Raw genomic sequence first — 24,353 nt, 5'->3', positions numbered from 1 at the left:
ATAACTGATGCTGATTGGTCAAAGATGGTTAAGTGATCGGTTGTGCGCTGCTCTGCTTACTGCCTCTCAGGACGTTCACCATGGCAATGGCACCCAGCAGGCATTCTACGACGACCCCAACGTCCTCTACCTGTCCATCCATCGCTATGACGACGGGAACTTCTTCCCCGGCAGCGGAGCACCCGATGAGGTGAGGTAGAGAGAGAAAGAGAGAGAGAGAGAGAGAGAGAGAGAGAGAGAGAGAGAGATGGGGAGACTTAGTAGAAGAGATCCAAAGAGATATCCCTCAATAAAGAGATCAGAGATTTTGTTCACATCTCTAATCCTGACCAAAGCACTCCGGAAGAGATGTGTGTGTGTTTGTGCGTGTTCCTGCGTGTTTGTGCGTGTGCATGTAAGAATCTGTTTTGGTCAATTAGCGTCTTCATAGTCATAGTGTGTTTTCTAATGTGCACGTATACGTGTGTGTTTGTGCAGGTGGGCAGTGGTGCAGGGGTGGGTTTCAACGTCAACGTAGCGTTTACCGGGGGTCTGGACCCCCCCATGGGAGACGCAGAGTACCTGGCTGCCTTCAGGTAACTCACCTATTCACACGAGACACAAACACACACACACACCTATACACACACATTTACAAACACACACACTCACATGTACACACACAAAATTCAAATTGAGCAATAAATCTACAATAAAAACAGTTCTTGTTCACAGCACACGGCCATTTGAATACACAGTGTGACATTGCTCATCCACATCCCCCTGCCCACCCGCCTTTTCTTGCCACCATGACATCACTTCTCCTCCTCTCTCTCTATGACATCGCTTCTCCTCCTCTCTCTCCATGACATCACTTCTCCTCTCTCTACATGACATCACTTCTCCTCCTCTCTCTCCATGACATCACTTCTCCTCCTCTTTCTCCATGACATCACTTCTCCGTCTCTCTCCATGACATCACTTCTCCTCTCGCTCTATGATATCACTTCTCCTCTGTCTCGTGACATCACTTCTCCTCCTTTCTCTCCATAACATCACTTCCCCTCTCTCTCTCTATGACATCACTTCTCCTCTTTTCTCTCCATGACATCACTTCTCCTCTTCTCTCTCTCAATGACATCACTCCTCTTCTCGCTCCATGACATCACTTCTCCTCTCTCTCTCCATGACATCACTTCCCCACTCTCTCCCTATGACATCACTTCTCCTCTTTTCTCTCCATGACATCAATTCTCTTCCTCTCTCTCTCAATGACATCACTCCTCTCTCTCTCTCAATGCCACCCCTCCTCTTCTCTCTCTCTGTGACATCACTTCCTCTCTCCGTTACATAACTTCCTCTATGGTCCTTAGGACGGTGGTGATGCCCATCGCCAGTGAGTTCTCCCCCGACGTGGTGCTCATCTCGTCGGGCTTCGACGCTGTGGAGGGACATCCTCCTCCGCTGGGGGGCTACATGCTCACCTCCAAATGTGAGTTGAACCTGCCCAGGGACAGCTCCGTGGAGAGAGGGGTGGTGGGCGGATCCTGCAGGGTTCACTGATACATTCAGTCCATCCCAGCTGTAACAGCGCTGCACTTGCTAGTGCAGATCAACCACTGGAGAGATGGCAGAGCAACCAGTGGTGGACCGCCTTAGTCAACAGTTTAGACCTGCGTAAATAAAGTTTTTGAGATTGCTATTGACGTCTATCGTGCTCTGCATGTATTTGTCTTTGATGCTCTCTTTCTATCTCTCTCTCACACACTCTCTTCTCTCCCTGTCTAACTCTCTCCACTCTTTCTCTTACTCCCTTGCTCCATCTCTCTCTTTCTTGTTCTCTGTTATGGTCTCTCTCTCTGTCATTGTCTCTAATTCTCTCCCTCCCTCTCTCTCTCTCCCTCTCTCTCTCTCTCGCTCTCTCTCTCTCTCTCTCTCTCTCTCTCTCTCTCTCTCTCTCTCTAATGCCCTCTTGTGCCCCCAGGTTTCGGTCACCTGACCCGTCAGCTGATGACCCTCGCCGGGGGGAGGGTCATTCTGGCATTGGAGGGGGGTCACGACCTCACTGCCATCTGCGACGCTTCGGAGGCTTGTGTGGCTGCCCTGCTGGGCCAGGAGGTAACAAAAGGTTCCGGGTTCAATTCCCCACGTCTGCAGTCTCTTCTGTAGAGGTTCCTTGAGCAAAATGGCCCCTGTTTGTATCGTTATCAATGAGCTGATTCTGCTTCGGCTCCCTTTTGCTCCGGTGTGACACTGACCCCTGGTGGAAAGTACTAGAACTACAACAGAAACGCAAAATAACTGTAATACTACATCCCATGGCCTGGGAATGGATAGAGAAAATTCAGCAACACAAATGATGATTAATAGAATATAATATGATTACAATAATTTACATCAAAATACAAGTATAATACTTTTAATACAAAACCCGATTTCCCTTCTTTTGAATTATTAATAAAGAACAATGAGGTCATCAACTGTTTTTGTGTTTCTGTCCCCAGCTGGATCCGCTGCCCAAGGCGGTCCTGGAGCAGCGGCCCAACCCCAACGCCGTCCGCTCCCTGGAGAAGGTCATCGAGATGCACAGTAGGTCCAACCGCCGCTGGAACCACCCCTAACCGCACTACTACACATTAAGAGACCCTACTAAACAATAAGAGTCACTACTACACAATAAGAGGCACTAATACAAAATAAGAGACACTACTACACAATAAGACACAAGACTAAACAATAAGAGACACTACTACACAATAAGAGACACTACTACACAATAAGAGACAAGACTACACAATAAGAGACACTAATAATAATAATAATAATAATATATTTAATTTGTAGAGCATTTTACATTCAGACTTTACATTCAGAAATCTCAAAGTGCTACAGAGTTTAAGAGAGAGAAAAAATAAAATGAAAGGAGTTGTTAAAACAAATAATACATAAACAGTAAAAGGGAAATTAGCAAAAGGCTTTTTTATAAAGATAAGTCTTAAGTTTTTTTTTTAAAAAACAGCTGTAGTCTGTGGGGCCTTCAGGTGGTCAGGGAGGGCGTTCCATAATCTTGGGGCAGCAGCGGAGAAAGCCCGATCGCCCATGGTGCGGATCTTGGTCTTGGGTGGCCTGTGGCTGTGTGCTGATGCAGAGCGAAGGGTGCGTGAGGTGGTCTGGAGGATGAGGAGCTCCTGGAGGTAGGGGGGGGCATGTCCGTGGATGCAATGGTGGGTGAGGAGGGAGACCTTGAATTCAATTCTGAATGCAACAGGGAGCCAGTGAAGGGATTTGAGGATGGGGGTGATGTGTACTACACAATAAGAGATACGACTACATGATAAGATACACGACTTCAAATTAAGAAACACTATGACAGAATAAGAGACCATAGTAGTACACAATAAGAAACACTACGACACAATAATAGACACGATTGCACGATAAAAGACATGACTTCAAATTAAGAAACACTAATTCAATATATGAGACACTACCACACAATAACACACAATCTTTGTACACAATAAGAGGCACTACTACACAATAATATATACAATTACAAAATAAGACATCATAGTAGTACACAATTAGAGACACTACTACACAATAGGAGACATTAGTCCAAAATAAGAAACCAAAGTAGAACACAATAAGAGACACTACTACACAATAATAAAAGACCCAACTGTTACTCTTATTGTGTTGTTGTGTCTCTTATTCTGTGATAGTGTCTTATCTTGTTGTGGACGTCTACATATTTTTTATCAGGCCACTACAATATAAGAGACCATACAAGAAGAAAAAAAAATTAAATAAAGAGAGACGCAACCAAAAATGAAGAGACACTGCGAAAAATAAGAAATAGTAAAAAATAAGAGACACATTGAAGCAAAATGGGAGGGACTTTAACAAAGATTTTCACGGTTGGTGTCGGCTCACATTTCACACACATTCAGAGGCGTATTGCAAAATAGCATACAAGGAATACAACAAGGCTTCTCTTCTCTCAGTTTTATTCTCAAACAAGACCACACACAACATTTGTAAAGAACAAATATGCTTAAAACAAATGTATATACTTTAAATATAAATGCAAAAACGTTTTAACTAAATCTTTGTACAAGTCTGTACTACGATGCTATAAAGTAAAGTGTTCACATGGGAAAAGGTCCACTTAGGACATCTCCTGGTGTAAACTTCGACACCGTTTATACATATGACAGCATTTGCGACACACACACACACACACACACGTCAACAGACATGCACAAGGGCAGGTTTACTGGTCATTATGTGATATCCGCATGAGGGAACACAGAACCATGACAGGGTGTTGGCTCACACACTACAGCCTGCGGGGGGCAGAGAGAGGAGAGGTGGAGGAGTTGGGGGAGAGAGAGGAGTGGGGGCAGAGCGAGAGAGAGGAGTGGGGGGAGAGAGAGAGGAGTCTCTCGCCCACCACTGGGAGAGAGGGCCGCTCAGAAGACTCCTCTGGGCGGACCCTTTTAAATACTCCTCCCGTCTTCACTAGCTTTGGGGTTGTAAACGCTATACTGCCCCCTTGTGTGTGAATTGGTTATCCTATTGTTTGAAGGCCAGGATCACCACACCATGTGTTCTGGGGGTGTGGCCGGTCCCACATCACACTGGGATGGTCTCTTGGGTCCTGAGATGGAAGAGCCACTGGTGTCGTGGTGTAGGGGTGATCGACTCCAAGCTGGAAAGATACTGGGCTTCACTAAATGTTTATAAAGATGAAACGCCCTAATTTTTTCCAAACATCTATCTGTCTCTTTCCCTACCTCTACCTCCTATCTCTCTCTCTCTCCCTATCCCTCTCTCCCGCTCTCAATCTATCACTTTCTCTCTCCCTCTCAATCTGTATCTGTCACCCACCACCATCTCTCCCTCCTCCCTATGTCCCCTCTTCTTTCTCTCTCTCTCTACGAACCCATCTATCCCCCACCAACTCTACCTCTCTGTCTCCATTCTCTCCCCTCTGCCCTCTCTGTCTCCCTCCCTCTCTCTCTTTCTCTCTTCCTCCCGCTCTCTCTCCCTCCCTCTCACTCCCACTCCCTTCCCCTCCCTCTCTGTCTCCCCCCCTCCCCCTCCAGGTAAGTACTGGCGTGCTGTGCAGAGGTCTGCAACCAGACTGGGTCTCTCCCTGCTGGAGGCCAAGCGAGGCGACTCGGAGGAGGCAGAGACCGTCCACGCCATGGCCTCGCTCTCCGTCGCCAATAGCAACGCCATGGAGCACAGGTGAGGCCCCCGTGCTGCACGGAATTGTGGGAGTTGTAGTAGAGTGTGTATGTACAAACAAGAGAACAAATGTTGGTGAATAAAATATCAGTAGGACGACGATGGTAACATGAATTAATGAACACAAAACAATTAAATCTATTTGCAATCTTTTCGTTCATACTAGGGCTGCAACAACAAATCGATAAAATTGATAAAAACTATTACTAAAAGCCGTGGCAACTAATTAAGTCATCGATTCGTTGAGTCACGCAATTAATACCTCACTCGTAGGCGCGGAACTGTTTACAGAAGCCGACGCCGACATGTCCATGCTTCATGCGCGCCCACAGTGAGCCTTCCGCTGGCTATAGCGTGAGCAATCACAGCTTGTATTTTGGGCATGAAACATGCCCGAGGCTGAGAAAACGGTTAAACCGAAATCTTCCAAAGTGTGGGAGCACTTGCATAAAGCTTAAAAGTGTGTTAGTTGCAACCTTTGCAAAACCGAAATGGCATGGCACGGAAGCACCACGGTGATGATACAACATCTGAAAAATGTCGGAGTCATCCGTGACGAGGAAGGGGGCTCGACAGCATGGTAAATGTGGATTTATAGTCCTCCGTAAAGTGCTGTGCGTAGACACGGAGAGCCCTCTCCGTCGATGGAGAGCCTGTCGGAGACCCTCTCCGTAGCTCTACGTGTGAATCCAATATTTATTAACTATCCGTCGATGCGTACGAAGACGGACAGAGACGCAAGGGCTGTGATTGGTCCTCTAACAAAATCTTCCAGAATCCCTTTTACCGGTTTGACTCAAACAACTGAAAACCTCATTTTGTGCACTTTATTTACATTTACATTTACATTTAGGGTATTTAGCAGACGCTTTTATCCAAAGCAACTTACAATAAGTGCATTTGTTACAATAAGTACATTTGTCATAAGAAGTGAAACAATATATCGCTGTCGGTACAGTAAAGATGTTCATAGAACCAAGTGCAAGTATTGCAATCGCTAGGCTAACCCATTCCCTGTGTAAAGCAATGATAGCAGCTACTGTAGATGCTACACAATGAAGTACCTTGAATAAGTGCAATGTACAAGTGCCAGGACGTACAACATTCAATGGTGGCTGTGCATTGGTTTCTATGCAGAGTCGAGGTGAACTCTGAACAGGTGAGTTTTGAGTCTTTTGCGGAAGCTGGTGAGCGACTCTGCGATCCTGACATCGGTAGGGAGCTCGTTCCACCACTGAGGTCCCAAAACAGAGAAAAGTTGTGACTTCGCTGATCGACCTTTGCTTGCTCTTAGCGATGGTGGTACCAGACGTCCAGCTGAGGTAGTTGAGCGGAGGGATCGAGCTGGGGTGTGTGGCTTTACTAATGCTTGGAGGTAGGCAGGGGCAGTTCCATCGACTGCCTTGCATGCCATTACCATCATTTTAAATCTGATGCAAGCTATTACAGGGAGCCAGTGGAGGTCTCGGAAGAGGGGGGTTACATGTGAGAACTTTGGTAGGTTGAACACGAGGTGCGCTGCCGCATTCTGGATGCGCTGCAAGGGTTTAATCGCAGAGGCAGGGAGTCCAGCCAGGAGCGAGTTGCAGTAGTCGAGGCGGGAGATGACCAGTGATTGGACTAGAAGCTGAGCTGCTTCCCTTGTGAGGAAGGGCCGGATCCTGCGGATGTTGTAAAGTGCAAATCTGCAGGATCGGGCCACCGCAGTGATGTTTGCGGTGCAGCATAACTGATTGTCCAACACTACACCAAGGTTTTTGGCAGTTGGAGAAGGAGATACAGTGATGTTCTCAACAGTGACCAGTAAGTCCATGTGTGGGCAATCTTTCCCTGGTATTAGGAGGAGCTCAGTCTTGTTGAGGTTAAGCCTCAGGTGATGGGCAGTTGTACAGGTGCTGACTTCTGCCAGACATTCAGATATGCGTGTTGGAATCAGGGCTTTGTCAGATGAGGGAAAAGAGAGAAATAGCTGAGTGTCGTCAGCATAGCAGTGATAGGAAAAGCCGTGGGATGTAATTACAGAGCCCAGAGATCTGGTGTAGAGGGAGAACAGAAGAGGCCCCAGTACAGAGCCTTGAGGGACACCTGTATCAAGCGTGCAAGGTTTGGACAAGGAGCCATTCCATGTTACCTGATAAGTGTGATTTATCAGGTAGGATGTGAACCAGTAAAGGGCAGATTCAGCTATGCCAAGTTCGGCGAGAGTGGCGAGGAGGATCTGGTGGTTCACAGTGTCAAATGCTGCAGACAGGTCAAGGAGAATGAGAACCGATGAGAGGGACGAGGCTCTGGCCGCACGGAGGGACTCAGTCACCGCGAGGAGAGCCTTCTCAGTGGAGTGTGCTTTTTTGAAGCCTGACTGGTGAGGGTCAAGCAGGTTGTTAGATGAGAGATAGGAGGACAGTTGGTTAGCTACGTTCCAATGTTTTAGAGAGGAATGAAAGAAGAGATACCGGCCTGTAATTCTGGATGTCAGTGGTATCAAGGGTTGGTTTTTTGAGGAGAGGCTTTATTCTGGCAGTCTTGAAAGACGTTGGAACAATGCCAGAAGTGAGGGAGCAGTTAATAAGTGCGGTGAGAAATGGCAGGATGTCGTTTGACACAACCTGGAGGAGGGAGGAAGGCATAGGTGTCAAGGGGGCAGGTGGTGGCATGGTTAGATGTTATAATTCTGTTGACCTCGTCTGAGGTGAGAGGGATGAATTGGGTAAAGACAGAGGTGGGGGTGGGGGGAGGGAGTATGGTGGCAGTGATAAAAGAGGAGCTAATGTCCTTTACTTTCTGGGTAAAGTAGGTAACAAAGTCATCAGCAGTGAGGCAGGAAGGAGGAGGAGGGGAGGGAGGGTTGAGGAGGGAAGAGAACAAGGAAAACAGTTTCCTGGGGTTTGAGGCGGAGGAGTTAATTTTGGTCCGGTAGAAGGCAGATTTGGCTGTTGACACAGTGGAGGTGAAATCAGAGAGAAGAAAGAGATAGTGAGATAGATCATTAGGACAGTCTGATCTCTTCCATTTCCTCTCAGCTGCCCGCAACTCTGCTCTATGGGTCCGCAGAGATTCAGACAGCCAAGGAGGGGGGGGTGAAGATTGCGCCGGTCTGGAGTGGAAGGGACAGAGGGAGTCCAAAGAGGAGGAGAGGGAGAATAGCAGAGTGTCAGAGGATTCCTCTGTGGATAGTTGAGAGAATTGTTCAATAGAAGGTAGTGAAGACAGAAGAGTTGAGGCAAACGTAGAGGGAGAAAGAGTTTTGAGGTTGCGGCGGGTGGTGACAATGTGGGGACTAGAGAGGGGGGGGGGGGAGAGGACTTTAAGGGGAGAGAAAAAGCAACAAAGTGATGGTCAGACACGGGGAGTGGGGTAACAGGGAGAGCAGAGGTGCCACAGGACCTTGTGAATATCAGGTCAAGCTGGTTCCCTGCCCTGTGTGTGGGAGGAGAAGGGGATAGTGTTAAGTCAAAGGTGGCAAAAAAGTTGGTTAATTCAGGTGAGTGCAACTTCTCTGGCAGGATGTTAAAGTCGCCAAGTATAACGAGTGGTGTGCCATTTTCAGGAAAGCAGCTGAGAAGGGCATCCATTTCGTCATAGAAGTCACGAAGGGGACCAGGGGGACGGTAGATTACCACAATGAAGAGATTAATAGGAAGGGTGACAGTGACAGCGTGGAGTTCAAATGCAGATCTGGCCAAGAGTTCTAGTGGAAGGACCTGATAGGACCACATCGGAGAGATGAGGAGTCCAGTCCCTCCTCCTCGCCCCGAAGGTCTAGGGGTGTGTGAGAATGAGTAAACAGTGGAAAGGGCAGCAGGAGTGGCAGAGTTCTTTGAAGTGATCCAGGTCTCTGTCAGGGCCAGGAAATGGAGGGTATTGAGGGACGTGTAGGCCGAAATAGAGTCTGCCTTTTTGACCGCTGACTGGCAATTCCAGAGTCCTCCCATCACTTCAAGGTCAGTGATGGCGAGGGTGGGTAAATGGCATAGATTGGATGGGTTACGACGCCGAGCAGAGGATCTATTGTGGCGTCGTCTATGAGTAGAGATTCTAACGATAATTGAAGTACGACACATAACTACAATACCGTGGCCTCTAAGGTCTTCCTCGAGGGACTTCCACAGAGAGACTCCCTTAGTCTTTGTTTCCCGGGTCTTAGTTTACTGGGTCCTGACACTAAAGCTGACGCTACTAACACTTAGCCTTTAAATCCACATGGTAGCACAGGCAGCCTTAGCTCCGCCCAGTCAATCAAGCCTATTGTTCACATCTTGTGACCGAAACTAGACTCAACGACCTTACTATCAACAACAACACAGCAAAAACCAACACTGCAGAAACTAGGGTTAAAGTTAGTACAACCAATTGCAATGCCAAACACTAGAATTCTTACCTTCAAGACTCACCACATCTAGACTTTATAAAAGAAAGGAGTCTTTTCATTTTTGTAGATATATACATAAATGTATATAATACATTTTATGTTTTTTTTGTGTTATTCCAGTTATGTTTTTATACTTTTTTTATCATTTAATATTGCTTTTAATGGCTCAGGGATGTTGAAGCAATAACCTGTTGTTTTTACATTTCAGTCTGCACTGTGAATTTGAAGTAATGTAATCGATGAATCTGGATTCATCGATTAATCGAAGAAATAATCGACAATTAATTGATTATTGAAATTATTGTTAGTTGCAGCCCTAGTTCATTAAGTATGTTTTATACATTTGAAAGGTATAACTTATTTACTCTGTAAAGTTATCACCCTCTGTTTAAACTGTATTGTAAAGGTTGTGGTTTGTGGCCTACATTACACTACAAGTGTACATTCATGCTAAGATACACGATGATTGCCTAACCATAAATTACACTAAATAACCCTTTTATTTTTTAAACAGTTTGTTTTAATCATGTTTGTTTTAAAACAGGATTAAGCTTAACTCTTTCAACTGGTTTAAAAAATATGGAATGCAGGGTCACTTTTGGACACTCACTCCCTGTCTGCTCTTATTTATATTGATTATCGGTTCAAAGTCTGCGATGACTTTTCTCTAGCTACCGCTCGCTTGATTGAACTAATGCTAGCGAGCTATCTTTTCTTAGTGATCAATTAGCGAACAACAAAAGGAAAGATCAAAGGTTATAGGGTCATGTTGCGCTTGTGTTTTGAAATGCACTTTTCTTTGTTGTCCCCTAGGCAACAGGAGGAACCAATGGAAGAGGGGGAACCACTGTAGCAGAGGGGAGCCATCTCTGTGTTACACCGCCCTCATCGGCCGCTCTGGAGAAACGCCTCCTTCGATTTTTTTCGAAAGAGCCTCGACCGTTCCCTTCATTTAGCGCCTATAAGCCCCGCCCGCCACATCAGTCACCTTGATGGGCGGCCCCTCTAACCAATGAGAGGGCGTGCGCGGGCTCAGCCTCACGAGTAGGGAGCCAATCAGAAGATGGCAGACTCAAAATCGATAAAAGGAAACAAAAAAAATACATCCTCAAGCTTGCGTGTGTTGCTTAGCAACACTCGCTTGGTCACACACATTTTGTGCCAGTCTTAGCAACCAATCCCCAGCCCCCCCCCCCCCCATGTTAGCATTTGCGACGATGGCTAGTGGCGTGGCCCGGCCTGAAGGCTAGGGTGCTAGTCCATTTGAAGTCTCGAGGCGGCGGAGGAGAGCTGTAAAAGACTCACGGTGCAGAGTACGGTGGACGTGTGGCCATTGCCACGGGAACCCTCTGGCCAACACACTCTGACAGTTGGTCAGTCCTTTGATTCATTGGTACCATTATTTTCTCAACAAATTTTGCCTACAAAAACAATCCCCCGGCCGCTGCGCCCATGACGACCGGCCTGGGAGCTCGTTGGCGTTCTGTAACGAGATGCGTTCACTGTGGACTTTGAGACGGGTCCTGGCGCCGCCGCCGCCGCACCGCACCGTCCCCATGGCAACCGCCGCCATTGGATGAGCTGTTGCCCTGGACGACGGTCGGGGCCCTAGACACAGGGGACCGGCGTGCGAGTCCCGGAAGCGATCAGTCCAATAAGGACGGACTGGAGGAGTGCCTTGGTGCAGATCCACCGGGTTTCAGGAAAATCCGGTGGATTCAGGAAAAGAAGATTGCCTTAAGTCACAAGATACTACTTAGTTTTGTGGCCCCTGTGGCTAAAGAATGCAGGTCCCTGCAGCGCAGAATGAGATGATGACAAGAGGAGCGGTCAGCATGTTTACGTGGAACATTTATTTCTTTCAAAGACTTGGTCTGTGGAGGGTGTGGTTTTGGTTTGGATTTTTTCATTCCCTTGGAATGAATCTTTTTCTGTGAGAAAAATGAGAAGACACTCATTGCTTAAGGAGGGTAGAGGCAGGCTTCAGTGGTGGGAGGGAATAAAAAGGGGTTGACAGGTCGCTCGCTGGAAGACGCTAGATTGATGCTCAATTTTAGGGAAATGAAAGTTCAGCCTTCTATGTAGCCCAGCCCTTTATAAACCCCTCCCCCTTCCTGAGTGATGGCTTTGTACGAAAAACACAATCCAACAGCCTACCAGCATGCATTGGGGCGGAAAGGCCCCATATTTTCCCAGAAGATTCTTTGAATGTTACCCCAAAACAAAAACGCAAACACAAAAAAAAATAAAAAGCCAAGCCACTGAAGCCAAAGCATGAATTTGCATTTCCAACCCCACCCCATCCCTCCCATACATGGCTAGTAAACACTGGTGGACAAGCACTCCTAACTGAGGAACCATCTCTCTACCATGTTCCTGTACTTGACGCGGTGGAGCCATCACCACTTTCTAAGCAGCTCCTGGCTGCGACCCCCTGGGTCCCTGGCCCAACGTCCAGGCGTGTACATCGAGTTCAATATGTTTTACGGAGCAGCGTAGAACATGTTGCCTGTTTGTAGACTTTTACGTCTACCATTGTTCTTTATTTTTCACCGATTTGGTGCTGTTTTTGTTTTTTCCATATCAAATGTGTGTTGTAAATGTGTTTTTTTATTTGATTATTTTTCTAACTTTTTTCATGGCATTCAACCCGTGACCTGTCCTCTTTTTCTGGATGGGCAAGGGAATCGCAACCAGTGCTGTCGTTACTTTATTAGTCGTTTACTCTTCATTTTTTCCTTCTTTCTGACTTTACTCTATCCATCTTTGTTTCTGTACATCCATCTTTCTCCTACATCTCTCTTTCTTGCCGTCTCTCTATCTGTCTATCAGTCTTCCCCTGTCTCTCCCTCTTTCTCTCCCCTTCTTTTTCTCTCCCTCTCTCTCTCTCTCTCTCTCTTTCTCTCTCTCCCTCCCTCTTCCTCTCTCTCTTTTTCTTTCATAGAGAAGGGACACCCCTGCTCCTATCCCCCCTCGTCGTTCCTCGGGCCTCATCCCGGCTGTGGGTCCCAGTCTTGTGTGTATTTATAAACCTTGCTGTATGACGTTGGCCTCTTACTTAGTGGAACGTTTATTTGCAGGAAACCTCTAGTTTGTCTGAGAAGAAGGTCGGCTTGTCGTAATGTTAGTGAACAATGACCTTGGCACTCGTCATTGACTGCACTGTTTTATTTCAAGAGTATAAGAGTTGAGTTTAATTTAAACACTTATTCTGTTTTTTTACATTTGATCTCTCTGTTGCCAATCCGCATGACGCAATGTTATCAGCCATCGGAAGGGCCAGCATTGTGTCGCGGGAAAACGGATTGCACTTCGCTAGTTTCGGGAAATAAATCCACAACGTAACGATACCCTGATGACAATTTATTTAAAGGAGCGGGATATGTGCAGTCAGACCAGTCAGACAATGGGAGGTGGCTACTTTAGACTGTCACTGCGGTCCGGCTTATTTTTTATAACAATTCTACTTTTCGATTTTTCACAAAAACGGTAACGATTAATAGCAACCATCGTTGTTAATGTGGTCGTAGAGTAAATTTTTGGTTTGTTGTTGTTCCCCGTATGGTTTTTAATTTCTTAACAAAACATTCCAACTGTTAGTTTGATTTGGCTTAACTTTGTTGTTGTTAGCGTTATTTTTTTGCTTTATTTTAGCGTTTCGTAGGAAGTTTTTTGGGGTTTTTTGCTGTCTACTCGCGCCAACTTTAACTCTTTGCATGGTTTGTGCGTCAGCATGCCTGCTTGTCTATGTAACGAAAATAACGTATTTGCACAATAGAAGAAGAACACTGGGCGGAGGAGGGGGGCGGGAACCCGGTCTCCCATGGCAATCAAGTATCTATGGGAAACAGGGCCGACTCCGCCTTCCTCGCTGTGCAACAGAATTCAGAAAAACAACTTTGTCCAACACGACTAACAGAGATAGAGAAAAGAAGAAGAAGAAAAAAAACATTTGATATTGTTCTTAATCAATATTTTTTTCAATTAAGTGATTTCACCAGAATCCAGCACTAAGATAAACAATGTATGGACAAATGAGAAAATGTATTTAAGAGAATAGTGCTCTGCCTTCTCAGACGTGGACTCTCACAAAGAATGTTCCTCTGGCATTTTACACCGGCACTAAATTAACCCCTGGAGAGAGAGAGAGAGAGAGAGAGAGAGAGCGAGAGAGAGAGAGAGAGAGAGAGATTGGGGAGAAAGTGAGATTGGGGAAGAGAGACAGAGAGAGATTGGGGGCGAGAGATAGAGACAGAGAGGGAGAGAGAGAGACAGAGAGAGAGAGAAAGAGGAGGAGAAAGTTCAGAAACTGGGCATCTCGGTTCAACTGTCGACAACCGCCTCGGCCAGTTCTATCTAAATACCACTGTGGCTCAAGAGTTATTCTTGGTTTTCATGTAAACGGAAAATAATGTTATTTTTAGTTTGTTGTTTGTCTCTGTATTGATTAAAAAAAGTTAACATTCTTTGGGACCTACGCTTCGGACATTTCATCCCTTCATCTATAAAATATATTTCAGAAAGATGATGAGAGTATTTGATCATTGTGTTTGGTAATTTTCTCTTGAAATTATGTGTTTGATTTAATTAAGAATTAACATAGGGAGTTCTATTTCGAGGGGTTTTGAGTGGTACATAGTCTACAGAGATGCTCCTGTTGCTGTCTAGTTTATGTTCCACACCACCAGGATAATCGTGGTCGGCTCATATGAGGATCGTGAACCGACGTAAAATAACTAGATATGTCTTAAGAAAACAACTTACGATGGCCAGCCATCTTATTTATTTCGATGGAAAATGAAAAAATACAAATACGTTTTCACTGGAAGTAAATTTCCTTCTTTAGGAAATCCATGTGTATGTACAATTATGTATGTACAACGATACATATGTACATTATACATATGTACATATTATATATACATATTATACATATGTATGTACAATTATGTGTATGTCCTAATTAACTATTATAATTATAAGCATGTGGACGGCAGGTCCATGGTGTACTCAGTGGTGATCAGGCCCTGGTTATACACTGCATGTGGTCTCGGTGGTAATCAGGCCCTGGTTATACACTGCATGTGGATTCAGTGGTGTTCAGGCCCTACACTGCATGTAGAATCGGTGGTGATCAGGCCCTGGTTATTATACATCATAATGAACTAACTCGTTCCTCGAGGGGTATTGCTGCTAAAACTGCTCTCCTGATCACAAGAGAGCAACGTGCGGTCTCGTGATCAGCTGTACAAGTCAGAGAGCGCCCTCGAGGAACCCGTCCGGGGGCGTGTCCTCTGAACGGAAATAGTGGGCGTGTCCTGGAACCTTAAGCAAGCCAATCACGTGAGGCCACTTCCACTTCCATTTACCGAGCAAACACAAACTTGTCACTCGTGCCACCGCCATGCCAACTCCGCGACACTAGTCCTATCTTTCACTCTTATCTGACCCTTCACTGCGGGGGTCGTGGAAGAAGAAGAGCCACCCGGTCTGGACCCTCTTTTCTTTTAATCACCGTAGAAGTGTGTTCTGTCCCGTCGGCGCTATGCCCAACATCGTGCTTTTTAGCGGGAGCTCTCACCACGACCTGTCGCAGAAGGTGGCCGACAGGCTGGGGCTGGAGCTGGGCAAAGTCATCACCAAGAAGTTCAGCAACCAGGAGACTTGGTGAGCACCGCGTCCCACAGTGCTACACGGTCGGGTTGTGTGTGTGTGTGTGTCATGTGTCGTGGCATTGTAGACTCGTGATATGGTGTGTAGGTGGTGTGTGTCCCATGTGCGCTGGTTAGCTTCAAAGCTAACAATAGTTTAGCGCATAGGCAGCGGAGACACGTGACCCGCTAGCCGCTAGTAAACACGGGGAGCTAACAGGCTAACGGAGGCTAACGGTGGACCGCTAACCACTAGTAAACACGGGGAGCTACCGGCGGAGCGCTAGCGGGCTGACCCCGCGGGCCGCAGGTTCATGCAGGGCCCAGACGACACGTTACTCACTGGCCCGTACAGCCAAGTCCAATCATGTACATGTCGTTTCAAGATTCATGTTATATTTTTTTGATCTACTTATTTAACCGTTACCTGAAACAAAGATACGGAACGTAGCGAGTGTAGCTGTCTTCATTCTTTTCCAGTAGAAGTTGGGGCTTTTTTACCATGTATGGTTTTTACAGACTTGTTGAAACGATGACATTTCGCCATAGTTGCATTCTATCTGAGCATTAACTCGACTATATTGAGATATTTGGGTTATTATCTGTAATGCCAATGTTTTATTAACATATGGCAGTTGCACAATACAAAAATATGTGTTACCGTAGTTTAATGTACAAAATGTAGGGGTGTGATTTGAAGTGCAATTTCTATAACTCTTATTTGATTAGTTCATTTTCTTGTAGATTAACACTAATCTACAATCTTTTCAGATTTAAAGATTAATATATTAACATGATTTAAGGGGTCCTTCAAAGGCAACTTTATGCGGAGGGAAAATTCTTTACAATGACTTTTCAGTGTGTAAATCTTCAACCAAGAGTGTACAGCAACAAGGGTCTGATTATTTTCTCAACCCTACGAAACTAAAGTAAACACGGGCTAATCAGTTGTGTTCTCAAAACTGTACACACTCTTTTAGCAGTTGACATTTGGCTCCCAAGGACAAATGCAATAGTGCAACAATAGAGAAGTACTTGTTTCATGGGAATCAGAAGGTGGGCGAAGCATTTCACACACAGTTATGTGTATTGATGCAACATTGCTGTGTCTGTGTAGTGCACTATATGGCCTGGCAGATGGCTGGATTAAGATGACCAGTGGCTTAATCTAAACTCCAATGGATTTGATAACTAAGCCTTTATGTGCTATTTATAATAAACACTCAAAAAACACTAAAAACAATGATTGTGAAACTGCATCTCAGTCCGCATCAACATTCTTTGGTTTTATTAGCATTTCTTCTAGTCGTTGGTACTATGTGGAGTCCTGGCTTGTGTTTCCAGATGCATCCTAGTCTCCAGTTGTGTGACTGGGGCCTTGTGCGAGGGGCCGCAGTCTCAGGTTTTTAATTAACACCACAGAGCCTCCAGACCAGCGGTCACATGAGCTGAAGTCTTCTCCACCCGTCTCTGGAATGTTAGAAACATGTTGTGGCGGGCGGCCGTCCTGTGTAGCACCGTGGAGAGTTTTCCTTTTTATTGTATTTCCCTAATACAACATCCAAGGTAGACTTGAAGATTAGATGTATTTTCCCAAACGACCATCACATTGTTGTTCATATAAATAAACCAACGGACCTCTCGTCCTCGTCAAAATCTATACAGGTCTGAATTTCTGTTGGTCACCTCCATGGCCATGGAAATCAGCTGCTTGTTTTCGGGGTGTTGGCGACTAGACGTTGCCGCACTTTGTGGTACAAAATACTAGTTGGTTTAAAGCTTTTCTTTTTTTTTTTCTTGATTTGAGAAAAGCATTTCTATATAAATTGCAAAAGCATGCCATTCACTCTTGATGGAAATATATGTACACTAGGGCTTTAACTTTTGCCAAAAATTCATATTCGAAGTTCGTTTGTTTATTCATTTTAATATTCGAATATTTATTAATAATATTTCGACCATTAAATGCCTTCAGTAAGACCTATATGGTATAAAACTTGTATATGTTTTGTCCACCAGAGGGCAGTGTAGCAGTCAACGTCAAATTGACGTTGACTGCAGCTTGCCGGGATGTAGTGTAGACAGGTGGGCTCTCAAGTTGCTGGTTGTCCCGTGGTATGAGAGTTTGGTTCTACATATTACTTTATCCTTACCAATTATTTTTCCTTGTATTTTTTTGAACAAAAACTGGCGCCACACTTTACTTGTGAAATGGTCAGGAATGTAAATTTCGATCTACTCCTCTGGGCTGGTGTCGGTGGTGATGCGGCCATTGTTTTGCTAAAAAATACAAAATTGGCGCAAACCAGGACGCAACGCCACCTACAGGAGCCCAGATGACCAATAGCCTTGCTAATGAGCTCGCGATTCAGACTTCACCAGGTGTGAAAAAGCCTTGGAATCTTAATTGAAAACGTCATTCAAGCTAGGGGTGTGCACGGGTACTCGTGTACATGTGTAATCGGTTAGTAAATTGAAACGGTTTAGGAAAAATCAGTAAACGAAAACCGTAAAAAAATCAAATTAATCACCGCGCCATTGTTTCAATGGGAATCGCGATGGTCCATACTTTCAACATAAAGTTAACATATTTATAATTCGAAATTCGTCCCAGCCTTTATACCACGGATACTCTAGGGCAGTGGTTCCCAACCTGGGGTCCGCGCCCCCCAGTAGGGGGCGCCAGAGATCGCAAGGGGGGCGCACAAGTGTGTCTGCGCTGAGGTTGTGACTTGTGAAAAAAAATAAATCCACATTAAATGTATAAAACCCCAATAACATCCAATTGGATAATCGAAACGATGTTTAATGCCAGTTAAAACATATCATTGGTCCACATTTAAATTCATAATTATGTGACCTCTGAACTTGCGTAAGCAACCTTCCGGTCAGCTCGTGGGTGGCGGGCAATGCTGATTGTTTCCCTCATTAGTCGGCCTCACTTTACACAGAAAGAAAATGTCTGTGAAACGTAAATATACAGATGGTTCGTCTGTACCAAAGAAGAAAACAAAGCAATATCTCGAGAGATACATCGATTTTGGTTTTATGGAAGGACTGGACAGTTTTCGGCCAGAATGCGTCATTTGTGGCGAGAAGCTAGCTAATCAAAGCATGAAACCATGCAAACTGAAACGACACCAGGAGACCAAACACCCCGAGACTATTGGTGAAAGTCGAGAATATTTTGAGAGAAAGAAGCAATTGGCACTATCAAGAAGATCCACGGACATCAGAAAAGCTTTTGAAAAAGCAGGTACTGATTTACACAGAGCCACGGAGGCGTCATTTGACTGTTCACTGTTAATTGCGAAGGCTAAAAAGCCGCACAATATTGGAGAGCAGCTAATCAAACCCGCCCTCCTGAAAATTGTAGAGAGGATGTGTGGACCGCAAGCAGCTGATAAAGTGAAAACTGTCCCACTCTCGGACAACACTGTGAAAGACAGAATTGATAAAATGGCTGCAGATTGCCAAAACCAGCTCCACGAGAAGCTGAGGAATGCTAACTTTGCCATTCAGCTGGACGAAACAACAACCGTGTCAGACGAGGCCGTTCTCATTGTTTATGTGCAGTATATTGATGGCGAGGACTTGAAACAAGACATTCTTATGTCTACAAATCTATCAACAACAACAACCGGCCAGGATATATTTCTGGCTGTGGACTCATATCTCTCATCCAACAATCTGCCCTACGAAAACCTGGTTGCATGTTGCACTGACAGAGCCGCAGCAATGATGGGAAAGAACAAGGGGTTTAACAGCCGACTGAAGGAAAAAGTCCCAGGGTGCGTGATTTTCCACTGCATGATACATCGGCAAGCACTGGCGAGTAAAAAACTTTCCGAAGACCTTAGTAACACCCTGTCAACTGTTGTTAAAGTTGTAAACTTTATTAAAGCTCGCCCAACAAACAAGAGACTCTTTGCCCAGCTGTGCGAGGATGAAGCGCATCAAACACTTCTTCTACATACGGAGGTGCGCTGGCTATCGCGTGGACAATTGCTTGTGCGTTTTATGGAACTGCAAGAAAAAATTAAGGAATTCTTACAAGATCACAATCGACCACTGTGTGAACAGCTGACTGATGCGTTTTGGATTAAAACGGCGTACCTGGCGGACACGTTCGCGCTCTACAATGAGACGAACAAGCGAATGCAGGGACCTGAATCAAACGTCATGCAGTGCAAAGACGCCCTGGACGCTTTCTCGCGCAAACTGGATTACAGAGTTCAAAAAATGTCAAACGGGGAATTACATCACTTTCCACTGCTGCTGAAACAGTCTGTTGGCACTGTGTGTGCGTCTTTACGCACCGAGTTTACCCGCCACCTGAACCTGCTACGCGAGGAGATTCAAAGCCGCTTCGCAGACATCAGTGAGTACTTATCAAAGGAAGCGTGGGTAGTGGACCCCTACACTTTCACCCTCAAGGATGTGGAATACCTCGGCTGTGAAGATGAGCTTTGTGATCTTCAGGCTGACTCTGTGGCAAAATAATACTTACAGGAGAACGGATTCAAAAAGTTTTGGATTGTCAAAGGACAAGCTGTTGCTCCCAGACTGGCCAAACACGCAGTAAGGAGGGTTATTCTGCCATTCAGCACTACATACCTGTCTGAGACAGCATTCAGTGCCCTTGTGACAATAAAAACAAGAGCCAGAAACAGACTTGATGTCCACCAGGACTTTAGACTGGCTGTCACAACCATCACACCTGACATCGCATCCCTGGTCAAAGGTATGCAAGTCCAAGGTAGCCATTAGTTTATGAATTAATTTACTGGCACAGAGTAAAAAAACGTAAGGAATAACTTGTTTACTGTTATTGATGTTTACTGTTATTATTACACATAAACGTGTATAGCTGTGTTCTATAGCTGTTCTGTTCATATTTTTATACACTTTGTGTGTGTGTGTGTGTGTGTGTGTGTGTGTGTGTGAGAGTCCATGTGTCTATATACAGTGTAAAAGCAGGAGAATAAGAACAAAAGCCTACAACTGCTGTTTATTTTTGCAAATAAAAGTTTGTAATTAATCACTCTATTCTTTTATTGTGTGTATGTGGGTCGGAGTTAGGGTTTGGGGGGCCTTGCTTGTCTTGGACCCTGGCAGGGGGGTCCTCAAGGAAAAAAGTTTGGGAACCACTGCTCTAGGGTGTATAGCGTATAACCGCGTTGTCTGATTACAGTTTAATTCATTTTTCACAATTTACCAGCTCTCGTTTGAAGAATAATCACAGCACCATTCGTTTCACTGGGAATTGTGACGGTCTATACTTTCAACATAAAGTGTACATATTTATAATTTGAAATTCGTCCCAGCCTTTATACCACAGATACAATAGGGTCGATAGCATATAACCGTGTTTTCTGATTACAGTTTAATGTAACAGTAAGCTGACAACATCCTAATTAACACCGCAACTGCAAATTAACCACACGGAGATAACCATGGCAACCGGTCAAACAAATTTTCTTTTTGCGATCATTTTGCTCACACATCTGCCGTGTGGATAATCCCCCTATAGCGCGACTGCGGTCCACTTAAAAAAAAAAAAAATCATAAATGAATAAAAAAAAACGGTTAACCATGTACACGAAAAAAAAAATGGGTCATGTAACGTTTACAATTTTTTGTAACCATTCACACACCTAGTTCAAGCAAAGACATTTACAAAAAATAATGCCCATAACAGGTTTGAATATTAAGGACTGCCTAATATTCATTCGAATATTGATTTATTTTTTGATATTCGAATAACGAAGTTCGGAGTCGAAGCCCTAATGCACATGAGAATACCTTTTCATTCATTTGATATAATGGGACTCATAATCCTTGCGCAGCCGAAATGTACCGATCAAACGCTACGTCACAAGGCAACCCTCTGACAAGGCATAAAATCAGATGATTTCATTGCTCTTGTGTGGGCAGTCGCTTTCGAGCTGCACTTGCTGTCTCCCTCTGATTTTAATTAAACCATCGTGGTTAAAATGTCCTCATATTGATCAATAACAGAAGACATACTTTAGCCTACACGAATCATGCTGAGACCAGCGGGTGTCTGAGAATTTATGCAGGTGTTTTTTGTTGTGATTGTTTGCCATAAAGCAATGTTGGCACTCCAGTGAGGCTGTGATGAAGTTCATTATTTATTGGACCGTGTCTAGACAGTTACAAGTGCTCCATCGCCATATTGAGAGAGTGGTTTCTGCAGTGAACGTAGACAAATGCGGGAAACTGTGCTGCGCTGCGTGCCTGAACGCTGCACGCTTTCCCGCTTACATTACCAGCACCATCATAAGGCGTTTTGGGTTTCATTCTGAAGTAAATGCGATGGCTCCCCAGTAGGCCTTCATGATAAATCGTTATAATATCGCGATCTCGATTCACACCTCTGTGGATTAAATTTTTTAATTAATTAGATTTTTTAATTTATTTTTATTTCTAAAAATCATTTTTTCATTTTTGTGGCAGAGAATCGTGTTATCAATTCTAAGCTAAAAAATCGTGACTCATATTTTTCCCAGAATCGTGCAGGCCTACTCCGCGGTCCGGGGGGGGCATGGGTATTGCTGCGTTGCGATATCATCATGAACAGTTCTAACTGTAGAGAAAGTGATATCCTTGAGCTGCTGGATCATGTGAGCGTAGGTTATGCAGTCGGATTAAACAAAGACCTTGAAAGATGGTGAGATCTATAAGAGAGACGCAGAGGAACTTTCCTTACGAGGCTTTTGTCGAAGAAAAAAAACAGTTGGTCAGCAAAATAAATAATATGTTGGCGTTTTTCCACTTGTAAATAGTTAATCGCGTTTGTAGCCTACACTCAGACGTGAACTCATTTTTGCATGCGGGGGTCTTCATTCATAAAAAAATAAAAACATTCGGGAGTAGGATATGCGAATCATTCTAAAGAGGTCTAGACTCTGTCTGCAGCCCCGCCTTCTCCAGTGAACCAAGAAAGCACGCGCCGTGACAAACGAGGGATTTGACCCCCTCAGTTTTGCAAAGGAAACTTGAGATGAGTCGGTGAAATCGCAGGACGTGCCAAGCTGCAACCAAACCGGCTTGGCAGTGTAAAAACGCGTCGGGCAGGATCTAGACCAAGCTCTCCTAATCGGGTCAGCAATAGCCTTGTGTCAATGCCCAGCCTCTGCGTTTGAATAATAATGTATTAATTAGGGCTGTAACTAACGATTATTTTAATAATCGATTAATCTGTCGATTATTTTTTTCGATGAATCGGTTAAAAAAAAGAAACATTTGTAATTGGTGGATCTTTATTCAAAAACTGAACATTACTTCAAATTCACAGTGCAGACTAAAGTGTAAAAACACCAGGTTATTGCTCCAACGTCCCGAAACTATTAAAAGTAATATTAAATGATAAAAAAACTTAACTGGGATAACACAAAAATACATACTATGTATGTGTGTGTGTGTGTGTGTGTGTGTGTGTGTATACACACACACACACACACACACACACACACACACACACACACACACACACACACACACACACACACAGTATATAAGGGATGTCCATGGTTAACCGATAAGATCTTTAACGGTTAAAACGGTTCTCTCAGATGACAGGAGATTGTTAATATTTATTGATATCATTTTCGAGACTCCTTAACGATCCAAGTCAATATTGATACTACTATTGATACTTTTCTATTATTTTGTTTAAATAGAACTTGTATTATTGCTTTAATTGCTGATAAGATGATCATAGCTCAAGATAGGACGTTAAACAGGTCATAATACCATCTTCACTATCTATTTTATATTGCTGGGAAAACAAGTTTTCGTCAAATTTCATTTCTTTGTGTTGCATTTGTGTTGCAACACATCAGTCATATTCAGTGTTTCCCCTAGGATGGAGTTGCAGCAGCGGAGGTGAAATGTTTTTTTTTCGCTCGCAAATATTTTGGTTTGCTCACAAAGCGCACCCTGCCGAGAGGTTTCTATGTGTCTGCCGGCAACATACCCACAGTACATTTGTGAACAGTAACGAGCATGGGAAATATGGAGAGATTGAACATATTACAAGTATAATCTTTAAAACCATTATTTACATTTATTTAACAAAAATATATTATATCAACAACCACCCTATACAGTAAAATCACATAGCCCAAATACTACAACAATCGAAAAGGTCTGTGCCTCAAACCAATGCATCTTCCCACTCCCTCCCCTCTCCCCTCCACAAAGGTTGTAGTAGGACTATAAAGAGGCCATGCCTCTATTGAACAAGTATTGGGACTCTAGAGTCAATAATGGTGACGCTATTGAAATTGTTGCTCAATAAAGAATCCTCAAAAATAAGAAGAGATATATTTTTCAAAACTAAAGGTTGTAGTAAGACCATGAAGAGGCCATACCTCTATGGAACAAGTTTTGGGGCTCTAGAGTCTATAATGGCGACGCTATTGAAATTTTACCATTGTGGTCGTTTTCAGTTTTGCACTTTGCAGACGGTCCCTAAACTCGCGGCTGAAAGTCGACAGCTCATAGAAGCCAATGCAATTCACCGTTCGCTAAAGGCGACTCATTTGGATGAAAACAATGTTGTAGCTGGTTCTCTGGCTTACTACACTAAATTGTTTTGCAACGATGTTTCACTGATGATCTATTGAACCGCAAACTCAGTATCCGCCAATTTATTTCCAACTTTACGGAAGTTCCTCTCCGTTTATGCTTTGCTCACAGCGTGAATTGACCTGGATATGAAGTGTCCTTAGCGCAAAATAACATTTGTTTCTAAAGAGAAGACGGAGCTCTCCTCTCTGTTTATATGCTTTACTCAGGTGTGTGAATTGACCTTGTTATGAAGCGTCCGTAGCATAAAATAATATAACATTCGTAATTTAAAGAGATAAGCTGAAGCTCTCCTCTCCTCTTGTTAAAAGAAAGAAATTCAGCAGCATATTTCAGCTAAGTGCATATAGGGGAAACACTGATATTACTGAGCCGACCTGAACACATCACATTTGACACTGTTTGCTACTTTTTTTAAGCTAACTAGCTTTATATCCTGCCGATTTTAACATGGATTTAAAAACTGGATTACTATTTTTAAC

At 44.2% G+C, this 24,353-nt stretch overlaps 2 protein-coding genes across 5 annotated transcripts in view; both read left to right on the top strand.

Moving 5' to 3' along the window:
* LOC307074631 (histone deacetylase 4-like) overlaps positions 1-14,070 on the top strand; it is a gene marked incomplete at its 5' end in the record, with an annotated part of 88,541 nt that extends 74,471 nt beyond the window's left edge. For all 3 annotated transcript variants that reach the window (XM_079734870.1, XM_079734871.1, XM_079734869.1), the window contains 7 exons: positions 71-190; positions 478-575; positions 1,353-1,471; positions 1,964-2,097; positions 2,484-2,568; positions 5,091-5,235; positions 10,418-14,070. In XM_079734870.1, the coding sequence (XP_079590996.1) occupies positions 71-190; positions 478-575; positions 1,353-1,471; positions 1,964-2,097; positions 2,484-2,568; positions 5,091-5,235; positions 10,418-10,457 (741 nt within the window). In that variant the 3' untranslated portion in view covers positions 10,458-14,070. The remainder of the gene's footprint in view (positions 1-70; positions 191-477; positions 576-1,352; positions 1,472-1,963; positions 2,098-2,483; positions 2,569-5,090; positions 5,236-10,417) is intronic.
* A 911-nt stretch (positions 14,071-14,981) lies between these two features.
* LOC307074815 (ribose-phosphate pyrophosphokinase 2) overlaps positions 14,982-24,353 on the top strand; it is a 30,692-nt gene continuing 21,320 nt past the window's right edge. For both annotated transcript variants that reach the window (XM_079735180.1, XM_079735179.1), the window contains exon 1: positions 14,982-15,271. In XM_079735180.1, the coding sequence (XP_079591306.1) occupies positions 15,150-15,271 (122 nt within the window). In that variant the 5' untranslated portion in view covers positions 14,982-15,149. The remainder of the gene's footprint in view (positions 15,272-24,353) is intronic.

This window comes from Pollachius pollachius (assembly GCF_949987615.1).
Source record: "Pollachius pollachius genome assembly, chromosome: 4".
In the NCBI taxonomy this organism is placed as follows: Eukaryota; Metazoa; Chordata; class Actinopteri; order Gadiformes; family Gadidae; genus Pollachius; species Pollachius pollachius.
The sequence above is the reverse complement of the archived record's forward strand: the minus strand, read 5'-3'. Positions and strand labels throughout refer to the sequence as shown.